Source organism: Heterocephalus glaber, unplaced genomic scaffold (genome assembly GCF_053883595.1).
Source record: "Heterocephalus glaber isolate CG9 unplaced genomic scaffold, H.glaber_assembly_v1.0 deba00001444, whole genome shotgun sequence".
Taxonomy (NCBI): Eukaryota; Metazoa; Chordata; class Mammalia; order Rodentia; family Bathyergidae; genus Heterocephalus; species Heterocephalus glaber.
Genome location: NW_028258297.1, coordinates 595,562 through 614,857, shown reverse-complemented (window position 1 = coordinate 614,857; position 19,296 = coordinate 595,562). Strand labels below are relative to the sequence as shown.

General features: G+C 61.0%; 2 protein-coding genes across 15 annotated transcripts; both read right to left on the bottom strand.

Moving 5' to 3' along the window:
- Positions 1-468: 468 nt before the first annotated feature.
- Positions 469-7,938, bottom strand: Mapk12 (mitogen-activated protein kinase 12). Of its 7 annotated transcripts, none has more exons than XM_004845329.3 (12): positions 7,705-7,936; positions 7,506-7,635; positions 5,077-5,135; positions 4,085-4,196; positions 3,967-3,996; positions 3,636-3,683; positions 3,072-3,186; positions 2,703-2,774; positions 2,523-2,602; positions 2,372-2,450; positions 2,121-2,312; positions 469-979 (listed from the first exon to the last, which is right to left on the bottom strand). In XM_004845329.3, exons 1-12 carry the CDS (start codon positions 7,827-7,829, stop codon positions 900-902), a joined length of 1,122 nt encoding a protein of 373 aa, XP_004845386.1. In that variant the 5' UTR covers positions 7,830-7,936; the 3' UTR covers positions 469-899. The 7 variants fall into 7 exon arrangements, with proteins under 7 accessions (XP_004845386.1, XP_004845387.1, XP_087069777.1 ...); XM_004845330.3 differs by having other exon boundaries at positions 2,121-2,294; positions 7,705-7,934; XM_087213651.1 differs by lacking the exon at positions 2,703-2,774 and having other exon boundaries at positions 7,705-7,937.
- A 2,141-nt stretch (positions 7,939-10,079) lies between these two features.
- Mapk11 (mitogen-activated protein kinase 11) lies at positions 10,080-16,150 on the bottom strand. 8 transcript variants are annotated; one of them, XM_021258735.2, is made up of 13 exons: positions 15,995-16,139; positions 15,617-15,688; positions 13,895-14,024; positions 13,598-13,656; positions 13,400-13,511; positions 13,300-13,329; positions 13,184-13,231; positions 13,002-13,116; positions 12,617-12,781; positions 12,348-12,427; positions 11,841-11,919; positions 11,584-11,757; positions 10,080-11,363 (listed from the first exon to the last, which is right to left on the bottom strand). In XM_021258735.2, exons 1-13 carry the CDS (start codon positions 16,108-16,110, stop codon positions 11,284-11,286), a joined length of 1,260 nt encoding a protein of 419 aa, XP_021114394.1. In that variant the 5' UTR covers positions 16,111-16,139; the 3' UTR covers positions 10,080-11,283. The 8 variants fall into 8 exon arrangements, with proteins under 8 accessions (XP_021114394.1, XP_087069763.1, XP_087069765.1 ...); XM_087213637.1 differs by lacking the exon at positions 15,995-16,139 and adding an exon at positions 14,618-14,760 and having other exon boundaries at positions 15,617-15,889; XM_087213639.1 differs by lacking the exon at positions 15,995-16,139 and adding an exon at positions 14,618-14,760 and having other exon boundaries at positions 12,617-12,688; positions 15,617-15,886.
- Positions 16,151-19,296: the final 3,146 nt, after the last annotated feature.

Below are 19,296 nucleotides of genomic sequence, written 5' to 3'. Positions count from 1 at the left end.
TGTCCCCACCGAGCCTGCGAGGCCTCGAATGACCTGGAGGGGGGTGCCGTGCGCTCGCCGGTACCGCCCGGGGCGTGACCAGGGAGTACAGGACCCGCCCCTGGGCGCCATCGTTAGGAGGCTGAGTTTGTCCCCTCCCTACCCCGGAGCCTCGATGTGGGAGGAGCCGATAGTTCCGTGGGCCGCAGTCTTCTCCCCCTGCGCCACCCCTGGGTCGGGCTCCAGGTGCCAAGGCTAGCTTGGGCGGTAGGCCGGAGTTAGAGGAGGTCGCCCCACACACAGGAAAGGAGGGGCGGCGCCTTAGGGTGGTGGCTGAAGGCCCACTGGAAGGGGGCGGGGAGGCACCGACTTCCTGACCCCCAGAGAAGGCGAGCTCCGGAGCTCAGGAGCTGAGGCCCGGCCGCCTCCTTGGTGCAGGTGTTAGCTGGGCGGAGCAGTGCCAAGGCGTCAAGCCACACAGCCAGAGTGGGAAGTCTACAGAAGGGTTTATTTTCTTCCAGTCAGGTGGGCACAGCAAAAGGCTAGTTTACACTCCAGGCTGGGGCGCAGGAGTGTCCACAGTGCCCCCCCCACACACACACCAGGAGAGCCAGTGTCCGAGTCGGTGCCCTGAGCCTTCCCTGTCCTTTCTTCTCCCAGCCCTGCCACCCCTAAGGCTTTCTGCTGTGTCCTGGCAGAGGGGGCGACCGGCCCAGGGGCCAGAGGCCAGCCCAGGTAGGCAGGGGTCCTGTGTAGAAAGTGGAACAAGGACCAGGAGAGTCCACAGATGGAGGGTCTACTCCGCCTCTCCAAGCCCAGGCAAGGTCAGGTGGTAACCAGGGTTCCTCTTTCGGGGAAGGAGGGCTAAGGGGTGAGGCCCCTGGCCAGGTCCCTAGGGCGTCCGTGCCACCCAGAGGTCTTCACAGGGCTGTCTCCTTGGCGGCCCTGGCCCCCAGCTGCCTGGGAGGCTTGAAGCTGAGCACTTCTTTATAAGTGACACCTGCAGAAGGTGAGAGACAGGAGACAATGGACCTTTGATTTACCATGGGCACAAGCCAGGGCTTCTTGGACTTTTCCTCTAATCCTCACTGGGCCAGACCCAGTTGGAAGTTTGTGTGAATATTGCTAAAAAGCCAATTTTCCCACAGAAACAAAAGGAGCAGGGACTTGTGTGTCTGTCCAGGGGGTCCGTGGTAAAAGCAGGGTCTCCCAGCCACAGTGTGTGTGGGTGGGGACCACAGGCAGGAATCTGTGGCCTGTGGTTTTTGAGTTATCTTGCTTGGCAGCAGAAGCCTTTCATCACACAGAACCAAGCCTCATGACATAGCAGAGAGGCAGAGAGACCCTGCTAGAGGTACAGGAAGCCCTGGTTTGAGCACCTCGGGCTGTCCAGGCCCTTGCATTCCAGGTATAGGATTGAGGCCATGGCTCTGAGGCAGACAGAACAAGGCCTGGGAGTCAGTGGCATGGCCCAGTGCTGACCTGTGCCCTGAGACACACTGGGCCCTGGGATGAGCTGCATAACCACCTGCCATTCCAGAGCAACCTGGGGTTCAGGTGCAGGGTAGGGGAGGTCCCTGAGCCCACCTGAGGGCTGTCCTCAAAGAGGAAGGGAAGGCCCTCAGTGTAAGGGGACACAATTGCCACACAGCACCAAGGTGCAGAGCAAGCCACCATGGTGGGATGTGAATTGCTCAGAGGGGCTGGAGGGGCTGCAAAGGGTAGGCCTTCCCTTGTGCAAATAACAAGAGGAGCATATGGAAGTCCAGGTGGCAGAGGTCCTAGAATGGGGCAAGAAGACACATGGACGATTCCAAGAGGCGTGAGCAGCAGAGGGGACGTGGGGACATGAGGAGGGGGCTCCAGGATCTCTGGGCTAGATACCAGGGAGGCCGGGCCACTCAGGGAGAAGCCAGAGGCACTTCTACTCTAAGCTCAGAGCTGCTGCAAAGTTCCTAGACTCATCCTGGACCAGCCTTTGTACCAGGGCTTAAGGCCCTGCCAGAAACATCCTTTCCACTGCTTCATGGTCCAGCCAGAGGTCACCTTGGCCAAGCTACACAGTCCTGTACTCCCATCCTCTTCCTCACTGGACCTGCACAGGGTCAAGACATGGGCCCTGCCCGCACCCCCAAACTCACGCTTCCACTCATCCAGGGTGCGGTCCATGTCATCAAAGGAGTCATCATACTTCTGGGCCTTGGGCTCCTCTTCCGTGTCATGCAAGGACTCAAAATAGGGGTGAGCCAGTGCCTCAGCCGCTGTCACCCGCTCCTCTGCATCCAGCACCAGCATCTTCTCTAGGAGGTTCACAGCTGGGGGAGGGTCACAGGCTAGGTCACAGGCAGGATTCACACTCAGGGCCCCGGACTCCCCAACCACCAAGCCCTACCCATGGGGCTTGCGTTGGTCAGGACAGAGGCAAAGTCCTTCTTCTCCAGCTCAGGGAGGCCCTTCATGTAGTTCTTAGCCTGTGCAGGAAAAGAGTAAGGGCCAGGCCCAGGCCCAGAGCCAGCAGCTGACCCACCTCAGCCCGCACAGACCTCTGCACTCTGCAGTTTGTGCACAAACTCAGCGGGAGGAGTCCCTGTCACCTTCATGATCTCCTTCAACTGGTCCAGGTCTGCACCAAGGTCAGGAGCACAGCACAGGGCCAGAGGGTGGGACCCACACACCCACCCGCCACTCCGCCAGAGCCCCACAGCGCCTCAGTGGGAGGATACGGTCACTGCCCTTGAATAACGTCTTCCCTGTAATCATCTCCGCCATGATGCAGCCCACTGACCAGATGTCCACTGAGACAAAAGCCCCGTCAGTGTCCCGTGGGCAAAGGGGGCCATGCATAGACATAAGATAAGGGTTCAGGCAAGGAGGATTTGACTGCCGACACCCTCCCCAGGCTCCCACCCCGACTTAACAACCTCCTCGGGGAGCAGCCTCTGTGGGGCTATCAAGAAACAGGGAAGCTGGGGTGTGGCTCAGGGGCAGAGCTCTAGCCTAGCACCTATGAGGCCCTGGGTTCCATCCTGAGCATCACAGAAACAGAAACAAGGTGCAGTTCAGGGGCCCTGGGCTCTCTGGGGGGCCCTCACCCGTCTGTGTGTAGCGCATCCAATTCAAGATGACTTCAGGTGCCCGGTACCACCGGGTCACTACATATCCTGTCATTTCGCTGTCTGCCTGTCGGGCCAGGCCAAAGTCCAAGATCTGAGGGAAGAATTGGGGACCCGAGGGGTGAAGAGGCAGCTATGGTCCCAGAGAACCCAAGAGGCCTGGGCTTCCTACACCCTACCAGGGCTCAAGGTCGTGGCCCCAGGTCGTCACACTGGCCAGTGCATGCCAATGGACTCACTGAGGGACAGGTGCTAGGGTTCTCTTCACCCTGCTCCGCCACCCCCTGTTCACCTTGGGGGTCTCCACAGGCTGGCCTGGGTCAGGCATGGGAGCTGGGGCCGCCCCCTACCTCACTGAGGCAGGTATGGAGTGTGCCCAGTGCCACCCCAAGTACCTCAGTCATGGCCCATCAGCTGCTCAGCGTGGGCCCAAACGCCCTGGGCCTCGCCCTCTGCCTGGGCCTGGGCCTGGAGCTGGCAAGTGGATGGGCATGTGGAGAGGGCCCTGTGCCCCACCCTGGCCATCCTCCCTCCCAGCCACACCTTCAGCTCACAGTCCTCATTCACAGCCAGGTTGCCGGGCTTCAGGTCCTAGGCAGAGGAAAGGCGACCACTGTGCCCTGTGACCTGAGCACATGCAAGGCCAAGGGGAGGGTGATACCCACAGGGGCCACCAGATGGGGCCTGGGCCTTTGCCCCTACAGCCCTTTGAGGGAGAGGACAGGGGCTGGGTCCCCGGGGGTTGCTAGCAATAGGACTTGTACGGGCCCCTGTGTGAAAGCCCACACAGACCTCACTGTCCCCTTGTCACATGTGGGAAATGGAGATGGGGATTGAGCCCCTCTCAGGCCCACAGCCAGGGAGGGCGACTTACCCTGTGGATGATCCCAGCAGCGTGGATATACTGTGGGGAGGAGCCAGAAGCCATCAGCCTGGGGACCCCAGCCAGAGCCCTGCTGCCCCCTTCCCACAGGCGCCCCTAAAGACCCCACCTTCAGCCCCTTCAGCATCTGATACACAAGGAACTGGATCCGGTCTTCACTCAGTGTCTCGTGCTTCATGAGCTTGCCTAGATCGGTGCCCATGAACGGCATTACCAGATAGCTGTGGGAAAGGGCTGGGGCATTAGTGGGCAGGGCCCGGCCCTGGACCTCCGCCAACACCCACAGGGCCCAGGCTCAGGCCCTAGAAGATCCCACCCCAGCAGCAGCTCCTCAGATGTCCTGCCACAGCCACCCCCAGCCTCAGGGCTGTCACCCAGGCTCTAGCCACCACTGGTCCCGCCCTGGTCACTCTCAGAGACAGCCCCACCTTCCCAAACACATGCCCACGCCTATTCCAGCCACCCTCCCTAGCACAGGGCTTCTGAATGTCCAGATGAAGGGGGAGGGAGGAGGGCCTGGGGAGGGACACCGGAGTCAAAAGTATGGGCTTGCGGGTGGAGGGAAAGGGGGGGGAGTGGCCTTAGCAACCCCAAAGTACACCGGGTCTGCTGTGGGTCCTCAATCTCTGTCAGCCAGGCACCAAGGAACCTGCTACCTGCCCCTCCAGCCCTTCCCAGGCCCACCCTTTGGCCTCCCACCAGCAGCAGTGTAAATCAGGTGGCCAGCACAGGACAGGCTCCTCGGGGCAAGGGCAGGGTAGGCCTCCTGGCTGCATCTGCCCCGTCTGCCAACAAAGGTCAGCAGCTTCAGTTTCAGGCCATGCACTGGTGCCAGAGTCCTGAGCACGGGCCCTGCCTGTTCACAAACACCAAGTCCAAGGTTCACACCTCCGGCACTGTGAGGTGTCAGGCATGAGTCATAGAGACAGCAAAATGCCCAGCTCTGCCTGGGCCTGCCCGGGTCCCCTGGCCCTGGAAGCAGTAGGGATGTAGTGTAGACTGGCAGAAGGTAGCCCCCACGCCAACCCAGAAGCTGAAGCCAGCTCCCAGGAGCTGCTTGTGCCTCCCCCAGCCTGCCTGGCAGGCCCAAGTGGCACTCACAAGTCAGTGAACTCATCCAGTGTCTCGTCAGGAGTGAACACATCCAGGAGCCCGATCACCTAGGGGCAGGGCATTGGGCAGAATTGGAGGCACACAGAGGCTGTAGGGCTCACCTCCCCCCGGTTAGCAGAACACCCCCACACACACAGCTGTCCTTGTCTGTGCCCACTGGCAGCATGGCCCAGCCCTGGTACATACACTTGCCCACAGATACACACTATTTTTGGATGGTGACAGCCGAGATCCTCTAGGGAAGGGGCAGCCCCACGTCTGGCCAGGCTCCCTGCAGTCCCAGAGCTCCAGCCCCTTTGCCTTCCCTCCCCCTTGTCCTCCTGTCAACCAAGGCAACCCAGGACCAGGGTGGGGACAGCTGCCTGGGAAGAGCTAGCATCTAGCAGATCCCTCCTGGAGTGAGGTCAAGTGGCAGCCAGACCTGGGCACCTAGAGCCCCTGGTTAAGGGAGATGGATATCAGCCAGCTATTTTGACACTGGCTACCCCAGGACTTGGGGGTGACAGGGTGTGTAGGGGCCCATGGAGGCCTCCCTGAGGAGGGCTGTGCATGGAGCAACTAGAGAGGCAGGTGGGTACAGCAGAGGGGCCACATGCACAGTGGCCGAGGCCAGAGGGAGAACACTTGGAGTCTGAGGCACAGGAAGGGACACCAGGTGGCCAAGTCCCAGGCCAGGAGGAGCCAAGGAGAGGCCAGAGGGAGCCTGGGCAGGGCTCACACATGCACAGAGTCTGGCTTTGATTCCAAGAGCCACCATGGAAGGGTTGAAACCGGGCTGTGACAGTGAGTGTGACTGCCAGACGCCTTGTAGAACACAGTGCAGGGAGCGAGAGGGACAGGAAGTGGAGGGCGGCTGATGACCACATGAGGCCAGAGAGTGGATGAGGGAAGAAAAAGGCCTGGTGGGGGACCAAGGGTTCCCAGCAGAGTTCTAGGACAGGGACCTGCGTCCGGGAGGCTGAGGCAGCTCTGTCAGAGGGACCAGACTTCCGTGCCTCTGGGGTAGGGACAGCGGCCCCAGAGTAAGAAGGAAGGAAACCCAAAGCAACCAAGGGGGAGCATGGGGCAGAGCTGGGTGAGGCCGGTGGCAGCTCCCTGTCCCCACTGAGTGGGACACTCGGCCTCTCCCGGCTTCAGTCTCCTCATGGCAGTGGGGTATGCTAGGCAGAGCCTCCCAGCTTAGCTTCAGGACATCCTGGTGGCAGCAGTGACCAGGTGCGGATAGGGTGGGAGCCTGGCAGGAAGAGCAGGACCCCAGCACCATGTGGGTGGCCCCAACACAATGGAGGTGACCCCAGCTAGCACAGGCTGCACTGGAGGTGAGCAGACTGAGGGGGCCCAGAGCCCTTGGCTGGACAGGGGCGATGGACAAGGAGGTGCGGGGAAGGATGGAGGGGAATCTGGGGAGGATGCCAAGGACGGGGAGCCACCCTCACAGGGTCAAGGCCCAGTGTGGTGGGGAGGTGACGAAGCCTGGTCACAAATGGACATCACACAGAAAGGGGGCCAAGCCCAGGGCCAGGGCAGACATGGGGAGTTTAAGAGAACCAGGGTGGCTAAGAAGGGCCAGGAGCCAAGAGGGTCTGTCATCCTGTGGGCGCAGGGACCTCATTCTCCTGATGACCCAGGGTGTAAGTGCCCAGACTGGGAGTGGGAGGGACTGAATTCAGGGCCACAGGAAAAGCTGCAAGCAGAGCTCCCTAGAGAGAGAAGAGCTCCTACAGCCAGCAATGGCCACTGGAGAGGCCCAGGGACGGCCTGGTGGTATCCCACGGATAGGGCTGGAAATGAGACCCTCCCGACCCCAGACCTGCAGTGGCTGTAATGCTCCCCAAACGGAGGCCCCCTTCACTCACAACCTCTAGGCCAGTGCAGGCGAACCTTTTAGAGCTTTCAATGATACAAACAGCCTGCTCCAGCGCGGTTCGGTTCGCCACCGCCTAGGCTCTGCTGCTGCAGAATCACAATGGCTGGCCTTGCCCTGCATCCCAGGGGACCCCTGGCCTAGAGGGGCAGACTCGGGCGGGGCTGGAGGAGGCCGGGTGTGGGGAAGAGGGAGGTGCCCTTCCAGGAGGGCCCTCCTCCACAGCAGGGCACCTCCCACCACGGGGACAAGGCCCAGGTATGATGGGGCAGTGGGAAGGCCAGGCCACAAGTGGATGTCACACGGAACCGGGTCCAAGCCCAGGGACACCCCACCAGGGTGCAGACTGGAGGAACCCTGGCTTGGGCAGGTTGCTGCCCCCTGACCTGGGCCTGGGCTGGGGAGCCAGGCACAGCCCCAAGCCAAGCCAAGGAGCGGAGAAGGGGATCTGGCCGTGGGGCCCTCGCTCCCTCCCGGTGCATGGGCTGGCTGGGCTGGGTGGCGCCCTGGTGGGGACCCTCTGGTGGGCATCGTGGAGGGCGCGCGCACTCACGTTCTCGTGGCGCATGTGCTTGAGCAGACGCAACTCGCGGTAGGCACGCTTGGCGAACAGCTCGGACTGGAAAGGCCGGTACAGCTTCTTGATGGCCACCTTGGCGCCAGAGCGACTGTCCACGGCCGAGCTGCAGGCGGGCGGGCGGGGACTTAGCGCGGCCCGAGCCCCCGGCCGCCGCCCGCCGCCCCGCGCTCACCACACAGCGCCGTACGCTCCCGAGCCCGCGGGCTGCAGGTCCCGGTACTCGGCGCGCACCGCCCACAGCGTCTTGGCCACCTCCTGGCGGTAGAAGCCCTTGCGCAGGGGCGGCGGCGAGCTCATGGCACCGGCCCGTGGGAGCCGGCCCACCCGGCACCGGACAGCAGGACGCGAGCTCCTCCGCGGTGGTAACCCCGGCTCCCCAAACCGCCGACCCCCGACCCCCGCCGGGCACTCCGGCCCCTCCCCCGCCCGCGGACCAACCGGCCCCCGCGTCCCGCGCACGTGACCCGCGCTCGGCCCCTGCGGAAACCCTAGGCCGCCGGCCGGGCCGAGCCGAGCTGGGGGGCGAGCGGCCCGCCGCCCCACCCCGCGACCTCCGCCCCAGGTCTTAGCCCACCCCCTCGGCTCGGCTCGGTCTTTACTGTCCCCCTCCCGGGCACGCGGCCCAGCCTAGACAGCCTGAGCCTGTTGTCTTTCTCCCCTATCCTGCGGTCACTGCCACCTGCTCAACACCACTCCGGTCGCACCCCGCCCCATGCCTGGCCTGTGTCCCCGAAGTCACCCCCACTCTACCCCAAGGATGCCCCAGCGCTGGGGCTGGTCAGTTTGTGTCCAGTGGGGCGTGACCTCTCCCAGCACCTGCCTCCCAGGCCTCCCCCTTCCATATGAAAAAGAAGTGCGCTGTCTCCACTCGGGGCGCATCCCCAGCCCCATCGCTGAGGCCGCTGCCCCCCGACCTCCCAGGAGCAGAGGGCTGGCACTGTAGGTCCCCCTGGGCCCTATTATACCCACATCTCTCTCCCTCTCTGCCATGTGGGGTGCCTCTTCCCACTATGGGGCCCCATTTGTCCCACCCTTGCCCAGACTGCCCTTCAAAGCCCACTCCTGGAGTTGTGTCTGCCCGAGGCATGGGGGCAGGGCCAGCGGCTTTCAGCCTGAGCCCTCCTGGTGGGCAGCTTCCCTGGGGTCTGGCTCAGATCCCGACCAGATGCTCCTGGAGGCCAAAGCCCCCACCCCTCCCACAGCCCAGATACAGGTCTGAAGGGGGACTAGGGTCCACCCCAGGAGCCCACTGGGCTGGTGGTAACAGGATCCCAGGGGCCCCGCCCCACCCGCCCGCCATGAATCAGCAGCTCAGCGGCTGAACGGGCCAGCACAGCTTTGCACCTGGGCTGTGCCGGCGCAAATGTGACTGGCACATTCAGGAGCTGCCTCTGACAGCCAGCAGAGGCAGCCTGGGGCCACTTGGGCCGTGGACATCTGTATCCTGTGCCCTTTGTGCCACACCCCCACAGGAAGCCCCTGAGCTGTCCTTACTCTCCGTGGGAGCCCCAGAGCCAGCATCAGACCAAGCTCCTGAGGTGGAGCCAGGACCCCGGTTCAGTTCCTATCACCTGTGCTCAAACACCCAACTTGGCCCAGCCTGGTCTCCAGAGCTGCCCCCAGGAACAGCCACCAACCACATTGTCCAGCCCTCTGGAGGTCCAAGACACAGGGCAAGGGCTCATGCAGACTATGCCCATGTCTTAGATGCACGAGCAGCAGCTATCGTGTAAATTCCTTTGTCCTTAAACAGGAAGGAAAAAGAAGCTATTTCTGATACTCTATCCAGCCTCTGGGGAAGGGCAGGTCTCTGCTGCTCAGTTGCCCTGACCAGTGAGTGGAGGGTCTGCTTCTAGGCCAGGAGCCAGCATGCCTATTGAATACCCCCATACAGGGCGGGTGCGGTCAGTGAATGGCTATCATACCCATTGCCCCTCAGAACCCACTGTCCCGTCCCTGTCCCCACCCCGGCTGCCTCTCAGGCCCAGGAGCAGCAAGAGAACCATAGATGGCTACTGGTCTCATTGGAGGACCACAGTGCTATGGCTTGTGTTTAGATGTCCCTGGAAGCCTCATGTGGTCATAGGTGGAGCCTTTTCTGAGTTGGCTGGATCTAGAGTGTGGCTGGAATTGATTCATGGTGCAATGCTAGGCTCAAGGGCTCTAGGATTAAGAGTATGAGAGCTACCCACTCTAAGTAGTCTGGATAAGACAAAAAGGACAGACAGACTAAGGTCCCTTGTTGCTTTTGCTTATGCACACCATGACTATTCTCTGTGATGCCCCTTTGCCAAGCCACCCTGTCTTGGAGCCAGCCGATTAGACTGAAACCTCTACAAATTGTAAACTAAATAAACCTTTCCCCCCTTTAACTCTGGGTGTTGGGTATTTTGTTTCAGCAATGAGAAAAGTAACTAAGATGTAGAGTCTGGGCCGTGTCCAGGTCTTGGGGAGCCAGACCAACTGAAGATGTGTGGAGATCTATCTATCCACCCCCTCTAAGAAGCAGGGACTGTGAGGGTGCAGTCCGGAATCTGGCACACAGACTGAGCAAGAGGGTACCCCCTTTATTGAGCACCCTTGGTGCAGGCACTTGACATCTCCACCTCCCTGGGTCCCTGGAGGCAAGAGGTCAGCCCTCTCCAGGGAGGAGCCATTCCCCCAGCATGTCTCCAAGCAAGGTCCTGGCCCAGAGCTTACTTGGTCAGCTCCTTTCTGGGAGAAGGGAAGACAAGGGAAGGCTGGCCCACATACCCCCAGATCTCTGGCTGCAGCACCACAACAGTGGGCAGAGGTAGCAAGTAGGCAGAGGTTTTGTCCGCTCTTGGCAAGGTCCAGGAGTGGAGCATCCAGGTCCACATCCATGTGCTCTGCCTGCCTTAGCATCCTCAAGGTTGGACCCCTTGGTCCACCAGCCTTCTAGCTGCCACTGTGTCCTCATGCCTCAGGAGCCTGCTGTAGCTCCTGTGCCCAAGGAGGAAGCCCAGGCCTTTGCGCATGTGGATGCCTCAGGGCCCCTGACCTCTAGGTTGGTCCACAGCAGTCAGGCTCCCCTTGGGCATCAGGAGCTGGGGTTAGGGAGGCAAGAGGTCACCCCAGCTCAAGCCTCCTGCCAGCCAGCCACTGGCCTTTGGGCTCCCACAGATTCACACAAGCCTGCACATGTCCTGACAGTGAATACAAGTACACATGGGCTCACATGCACCACAGGCAAACCCAAGGCCACAGGCAGCTCTCTGACTGGACATCTGGTGGTGGTCCCTGCTCCACCCTCAGAGGGATCTTGCCCAGCCTGGTGGGGCACTGGCCTTGTCTTGGCTCTCTGACTCGTGACAGATCTTGGAACTTTCCAAGGCAGTCCCTCAATTCCAACCAGACAAGCTCTAACCACTACCTTCCCCTTGAGTCTCCAGGGTTCCAGGCCATTTGGCCTCCACCCCCCCCCCCCCCAGATAACCTCTGAACCGGAGGAGATGTGGACACAGACACAGTCCTGGGGAGGCCTCTGTCTTGAGCATCCAGGCCTGCTCACTGTGAAGTCTCAGGGAGAATCTAGTTGCTGGGAGAGGGTGGGAGGACCAAGGAGGCCCAGAGACACTTCTGCTCCGACTCTTACACATGGTGGGTACACACTTGTGCACTCACAGATATGTAGACTCCCCTGGGGACAAGAGCTCCCAGGCTAGGGTTGAGGGCTGAGGAAGGGGGCAGCTCAGGTCCCCCAGGCTGGAGTGTGGCCCTGCACAGTGTCTCACTGCTCAATCTCCAGGCTGCTGGGCAGCTGCAGAGGCTCCGTGGGCTTGAAGCTGAGGACTTCCTGGTAGGTGAGCTCTGGGAGTGAAGGAGAAAGGTGAGCTCATGCCACCACAGCCCCTCCCTCTGGGAGCGGCCTCCACCCAGCTGGAAGCCAAGGCCTGCCCTGGGCTGCCCCCACCTCCTGACCATGCTGGGAGTCTCCTGCAGAAAACAATCAAAACCCTTCTCCAGCTGAGACAGCCCTCAGGCCCTAGTCACGGCCCCTCCTCCTCTCCATGCCCCACCCTGCGCCCACCCTTCCACTCTTCCAGTGTTCGATCCTTGGCCTCAACGCTTTCGTCATAGGGTTCAGCTTCCGGCTCATCCTCTGGGTCATGGTACTGGCTGAAGTACGCGTGGCCCAGTGCCTCAGCAGCACTGACCCTCTGGTCACTGTCCAGCACCAACATCCTCCCAAGCAGGTCTACAGCTGCAGGGGGGCCAGTGGGAAGTGTCACCTTCACATTTCAGGCCAGAGGTGGACCCCAGCCTAGCCCCAGGGCCAGTCCTCACCCAGGGGGTTGGCTCCGTGGAAGATGCTGCTGAGATCCTTCTGAGGCATGGGGGGCAGGGACTGGATGTATGTCCGGGCCTGGGGGTACATGAGACGGACCTGGGGCACTGCTTGTCCCCTACCTCCCTGACCAGAGAGCCCTGACTCTTTCACTCCAACAGGCTGGACAGGAGCCAGGCCTACCAGAAACTTCCTCCTCCTGGGATCTGGTGGCTCAGTTCCTCATTGGGCCCCAGAGGCCTCCAGGAACTGGAGATAGAGTGCTGCCTTTCCCATCCACCCCACTCCCCACAGCTAAAGCAGTTGTTAGTACTGTGATTTTGTCCTCATTGACCCTTGTGCCATTAACGTTCTCCCCATTCACCTGCACCCCAGAAAGAGTTGGGTGCCTAGTTTGGGCCTATCCCACCCTCCCCGTGTTCCCCATATGGTGCCCATCCATCTCCATGCCCCACCCCCTGCCTGGTCAGCACAGGGAGCTGGTGATTGTCTGGGCACAGACTTACGTGGTCTGAGGATATCTTTGCCAGAACCTCAGGGCTGGGTGTGCCTACCACTTCCATGATGCGCTTTAACTGGTCAATGTCTATCTGGCTCAGGAAACTCCCGCTGACCAGTCACGGACCTTCACCAGCCCCTAGCCCCTGGGGTGTGGGGCACTGCACAGAGAGCAGGGACCTGAGGGCAAAATAGTACGGGACAGAATGGGCCAGGGCCCACCCCCACCCTGTGGAGACTCCAGCCTGCCCCTCTCCCCAGCCTGGGCCAAGGATACAGTCGGTTCCAGGGAAGAGAGCTTTTCCCTGGAGCAGCTCAGCCATGATGCAGCCCACAGACCAGATGTCCACTGCAAAGAAGGGCAGGAAGGCTGCATCAGTCTGCTCATTCTCAGTCCTTCCTTGGAGCTGGGAGGAGCCAGCCCAGTGACCTTGAGTCACACCTAGGCCCAAAGACAGAAGAGCCCTTCCTCCCATACCCACCCAGCCTGGAGCAGAGGGAGGAGTTAGCTCAGGCCCCAGGCGCAGAAGACACCCACCACCCACCACCCACCGTTTCCCGGGCTCCTCTGAAATTTGGGGGATCTTGCATGTCCCTCAAAACTGGGCCTGCCTCCCAGGATCCTCAGCCTGCAGAGGCTCCCAGCTGAGGGTGGACTGTACCTGTCTGGTTGTAGTGCATCCAGTTCAGCATGATCTCTGGTGCCCGGTACCAGCGCGTGGCCACATATCCCGTCATCTCCTCGTCCGCCTGGCGCGCCAGCCCAAAGTCCAGGATCTGGGGGAACCACAGGCCTCAAGCCCTGCGGGTGCCCCCGCCGCCCCCCAGCCCCGGCGCCCCTCACCCTGAGCTCGCAGTCCTCGTTCACTGCCACGTTGCTGGGCTTCAGGTCCTGTGGGGTGGGCGGGGCATGAGCACAGGTGGAGCCCGCCAGAGACCCGCAACCGCGATGGCACCTACCCGGTGGATGATCCCGGCAGAGTGGATATACTGCGGGAGGGAAGGCCATGGTGAGCCTGGCCCGCGACTCCGGGACCCGGCCCCAAGCCCAAGCCCTCACCTTCAGCCCTCGCAGCAGCTGATACACGAGGAACTGGACGTGTTCATCGCTCAGCGCCTGACACTTAACGATGTTGTTCAGGTCGGCGCCCATTAGGGCGGTCACTAAGTACCTGCAGCGGAATCAGGGGTCAGGTCAGGTCCAGACCACCCCTCCCCACCGCACTGCACTGCCCGAGCCGTGCGCCAGGCTGCTCACACTTCACTGAAGTCCTCGATGCACGTGGCAGGCGTGAAGACATCCAGGAGCCCAATGACCTGCACAGGTGGGAGGCCCGCGGGAGTCGAGCCCTAGGCACCGCCCCACTGTGGGCCAGATCTAGGAAGTCTCCTTTGGCTCCGCCCCACCGCGCTACCCACCCCTGGCTCCGCCCTGCGGCTCACCCATTCATTGGTCTCCTCGGGCATGCCCTTCACCGGCCCACTTCCCATTGGTCCATCTCCGAAGCACCCCACCAACCCTCTCATAGCTCCACCCCGCGGGCCGTGGTCTCACGTTCTCGTGCTTCAAGTGCTTGAGCAGCCGCAGCTCGCGGTAAGTCCTACGCGCGTGGATCAGCGACTGGAAGGGACGCGACAGCTTCTTCACCGCCACCTTCTGGCGCAGCTGTGCGTCGTAGGCTGAACTGCAAGGCGAGCCAGGCAGCATGGGCGTGGGAGCAGACCGAGCCTCAGGGGCATTCCGCCTGCCCACAGCTCCTTGTCTGCTCCACCAACACCCCTCCACACGCTCCCCCGTCTTCTCCTGTTCTATGAGCCCCACTCACAGTGAGGCCGGTCGTGTAACACAGCGACTGACCCGCCCAGCCCGTGCACCCCCTGGACCTGGAAGGCTCACCGAGGAGTTCTAGAGCACTTTCAAAGCCCCTAGGCCCAATGGTTCCGCATTTTCAAAATACAGAGAAGACCGGCCAGAGGTGATGTTTTTGGTTTGGTTTGGTGTTTTTGAGCCGGGGACTCACTATGCTGCCCAGGTTGGCTACGGGGATCCCCCGCCTCAGCCTCCAGAGTAGCTGGGAATACAGGCATGCGCCACCACATCCAGCTTGTAGGTGTTTAGTTGCACCCTCATTTGTAGTTTTCCTACTAGACAGCAGGAACTATCTAGCTGAGGGGGCCTCTGGCCCCACTCCCCAGGGCTGTGCCCCCCTTGTCTGTGGGCTTCCTATCCATCCTAAATGCCATCCTCCTCAAAGGCAAATGAGACAAGATCCCCCACCCTCCTTCAGTCCCACTGCACTCAGGATCAAGACACAGCTGTGAAAGGGGTGATGGAGGAGTGGTGTCCGTGCTTCTGCACAGCCTGTACCCAGGCTGATCCATGTCCCTTCTGTCTCTCCTGCTTGTCTTCTGAGCTGGGGCCTGGAGGGTGGTGGAGGGAAGTCAGCCATGGCAGTGAGCGAGTAGGGTCCAAGTCACTGGTGGGGTGGGGGATGAGGACCTGCCTGCTGATGTGGGGCAGGGGGTCCTTTTGCCCCCACTGAGTCTGTTGTCAAGTGACGGGGAGTTAGCCCCCACACCTCAGCAGTGGACTGCAGCAAACAGTGCCAGGGGTGCAGAGAGAGACCTGGGCCTTGCTGGGGAATCTGACCTCCCAGGGACTCCCAGATGGTGAACCCAGAGGTGAGTCCTCGCTGGCCACTGTCACATTGCTCCTGTGGCTTCCTGCTCTCGTGGTCTTAGAGACGGACAGCTGCCCTGGCCTGCTTGAGGTTCTGGTGGCAGGCAAGCCCCACCAGCTCTGCCTCCAGGGGTCTAAGGGAGCCCACTCCTCAGACACCCCTGATGCCTTTGCCTCTCTGCCCCCACCATGGCTGTCTCTAACAGCAGCCACCTGCCACTGGCCTCCTAAGAACCCCCGCAATGCTGGGGTTCCCATCTCAACAGCCACATCCTTGAACAACCTTCCTGTCAACAACACAGCTGCAAACTGAGACTCTGCACCAGCTCTCCAGCCTAAGTGCAGTGGCAGAGGCCTAGCCCCAGTCTGAGTGCCACCTGAAGATCCTATGGCCCCTCCAGACCCAGCCCCTTTCTGGGAGCGCCTTTGGCTGGGGCAAAATTGGGATGGTGTGTAGACGCCCCCTAAGGATTGCAGGGGGAAAGGCAGGTGTTTCTCTGCTCAGGCCTAACCGGGGTGTGGAATCTGAGGGGGCCAGAAAAGTGGGACGGGGGCGGGATCCGCGGGAAGCCATCCCAGGGGAGGGGTCCCGACTACCTCTGCTGGGCGCTTCCAAACAATAGCACTTGCCCGGATTGGGGCACCAGTAGGCCCCGGTACGATCTGGCCCTGGTGTGAGAGAACCAAGAGTGGCTGCCCAGGGCCGGGCCCCATTGTGCGCCCCAGGTTCTCCCCCAGTGAGGGGACCTCGGGGCCTCGCGGGAAGGAAAGTTTCCCGCGAGCACCTTCCTCCCATTCATTCGCGTGGCGCACAGGCCGGGGTGGAGGCCGGGCGGACCCTTCCGCTCGCGGGACCCCTCTCTGTGGGGGACCCCTCGCCACTCCTGGACCCCGCCCCACGCGAGGCTCCCTCCCCGCGCCGCCACCCCTTGCCACGGCGGACCCCTTCCCACGCGGGACCCCGTCTGACCCTACCAGACCGAGCCGTAGGCGCCCGAGCCCACGGGGCACAGGCCTTGCAGCCGCTGCGGCACTTCCCACACCGTCTTGTTCAGTTCCTGCCGGTAGAAGCCGGCGCGCGGGGCCGACATGGCCGAGCCCCGCCTCGCCTCGCAGCAAGCGGGAGGGCGGGAGCGGGGCGGGGCGAGGGGCGGGAGCGGGGCGGGCGGAGTTCCCGGCCTCTCGGGGGCTCCCGGAGGCCGACGCGCGGCTCCGCCCCTCCGCTCTCAGGCTCCGCGTGAGTCCTCGGAGCCGGACACCTCGGACGAACGGTAGCGCGGCACGGACAGCCGCCGCGAGGGGTGCGGGTCCCACTAGGTCTCCCGGCGTCAGGACCAGGGACAGCGGCGATGCCAGGGCCTCGGGGAGTGGCGCCGCACCGGGTAGTCCCCCCAAGTGTCGCTGTCACACACACCCCCGGAAGCCCACCTGGTCTTTCCTGGTCCTGGGGTGCGCTGGGGCTCGGTCCCCGGATGGGGGCAGAGGGCCGCTTCCTGCTTATCCGTGGCTCCTGGCTACGACCTGGAGAGGAGTGTGTGTGTGGCCGGGTGGCCCCTTCCAGAAAAGTGGGAAATCAGGCTCTAAGTTGTCTGATCTTCTTTAAAACAGTCTGAGTTTCATGTGAAATCGGATTTATTTTAGTGCATTTTTTTATCCTGGTACTGAGGATTGAACCCAGGGCCTTCCCACTGAGCTACATCCCTATCCCTACCTCGTTGTTTATTATTTATTTATGTAAGTTTGTTTGAGACAGGGTCTCACTATGTAGTTCAGGCTGGTCTTGAACTCACTTTGTAGCCCAGGCTGGCTTCGAACTCGCAGTGATACTCCTGCCTGGCCTCCCAAATCCTGGGATTACAGGTGTGTGCCACCACACCCAGCTGTTAGTTTTGAGACAGTGATTAAATTGCCCAGTCTGGACTCAAATTTCAATCCTCCTGGCTCAGCCTCCCAGAATGCTGGGGTGACAGGGGTGCACCATCACACCCTGCTCATTCTATTTTGTGGTATGGGGGATTGAACCCAGGAGCTCACACATGCCACAGAATAGCTCTTGCACCAAGCTACAGTCCTAGCTAACCCCCTCTTTTTTTGATTTTGAGAAAGTGTCTAACTAGGTTGCCCATATTGGTCTGGAATTTTCAATCCCCGTGTCTCAGCCTCTAGAATAGCTGGTGTTACTGGTATGTACCATCTTGCCCAGCATAAATTTGATGGTTATTTTTGGTACCGGGGATCGAACTCGGATCCTTGTGCTTGCAAGGCAGACGGTGGAACCACTGAGCTAAATCCCATAAATTTGATTATTAAATTAAAAATTAGGACTAAAGTGTAGCTTAGCAGTTCTTGCCTAGCATGGGTGAGGCTTTGTGTTTGATTCCCAGCATGGCAAAACTAATAATAAAATAAAAATTAAATTAAAAATTGGCAACCAAATTAAAACAAGTCAACACAGTTCTGGGCCTACGTGCCCATGTGCCAGGATTCTGGACCTCAAGGCACACACAGATGGCAGAAGAAGCCATTCCAGGTCCTGGCCTCTCTGGTCTCTTTCCTGTGACCTTGACCAAGCCCCAAGGCAACCTAGGCCTCAGTTCCCTCCAGGAACCAGAGTTGGCCCTGGGGTCTAGGCAGAGCCTGAGTGTGGCCCCAGCCCCACTGCCCTGCCCAGCCCTTCCTGAGAGCTTCTGCCTGAGTGCTTTCCCTGGGCGGAAGGCCCAGAGGCAGAGGTAGTGAAGTCCAGTGGGAACCTCAGCCAGGCCTCAGGGGAGGGAGCAGCCTTTGTCTGAGGAGGGGGGCAGGACCAGGGCTGGTGTATTTCTAGTGGCTACCAGTCCAGACTTCCAGGCTACACCCTGGATCTCCCCAGTGCTGTGGGATGAATCAATGGGGAGATGCCTGCCCACCCAAGGGAGCCCCTCCATGCCTCTCTAACCACTGCGAGTCCTGGTGGTCAGGGCTGACCACTGTGGAGGCTTCTGCAGGCTGCATGGGCCCAGCCCAGCTCAGCAGCCTGGCCTTGGGGATCCTCTCTCATGCTTCAGCAAGGTGAACCTGCACCCTCTGAGGATGGAATGGGTTTAACACTGGGGGCCAGGGGATGTCTGCTGGAGCTCAGGAGGTGGTGAGTGCTAGAGGTCCTAACCCCAACAGCCTGCCACAGAACAGGAAGGTGGCCCAGTGGCACAGCTAGGGAAGAGGGGGCTGAGCTGGCAAAGTGGGCGGCCTGATACAGGTGGCAAGGACAGAGGGCAGGTGTGGGAGGCTGTGGTACAAGCACCTCCTCCCCAGGGGCCATCTCCGTCCTCTTTTGTGCTCATTTCACCACATCCCTTCTCCATACCCACCCCGCACACCCTGTACAGGGCCCTTCTGTGGTCCCCGGCTCCCTCTCAGCCCTTCTGGTTGCCCTGTGCTTGTGGTCAGACGGACTTCCTGGAAGACAGATCTGGGGTGTCAAGCTGATTTAGGGGGTGCTTTTATTTATTTTTGAGACAGCATCTCATTAAGTAATCCAGGCCAGCCTTGAACTCATTATGTAGCCAGGCTGGACTCAAAACTTGTGATGCCTCTCCTACCTGTCTCCCAAGTGCTGTGATCGCAAGTGTGAGCCACCACACCCAGCTAAGGTGAGGGATGCTTCTAGAAAGGACATCAAGGTTACCCACAGCTCCTTGTTGACACCTCTTTCTAATACACTGGGAGGAAAGTGGGAAGAGGAACATTGCAAGGAAGGGTCACCCTTGGCCTTCTGGCCTTCAGCCACTCACACCTGGCCTGGACGCTTCACATGCCTGCCTGTCCTCCAGAGTGGGTAGGAGAGGGTGAAAACCACCAGCCCCAATTTCCGAGCCTGTGTGGGGTCTCACTAACATCCACGGGAAGGGACAGAGGTGTTCTGTGGGGGTCCAGTCTGGAGGGTAGGCCTGCAGAGTCCTGGGGACCATTCCCTCCTCACCTCTGCCTGGACTTAGCACCTTGTCCCAATTTTCAGGCCAACCAGGCCCTGAGGAGAGGGGACCCCAGCATGAGGCCATCACAGCAGTGTTGCTCAGGGGCCCTTGTCAGCCACTGGCCTCGTACCCTGCCTTGGGGAACAGAGGCCCTGGTCGATACGGCTTCCCTGGGACCACCTGATGCACACTGGTGCATGGTCCACAGTGGCTGTTCCATCAAGACTCCCAGCCACAAAGACATGCTCCGTGGAGGGGACACAAGCAGGGAGGGTTTGAGGATGAAGCAGTTCCCATCCAGCCACAGGGAGCTATGTGGAGGCC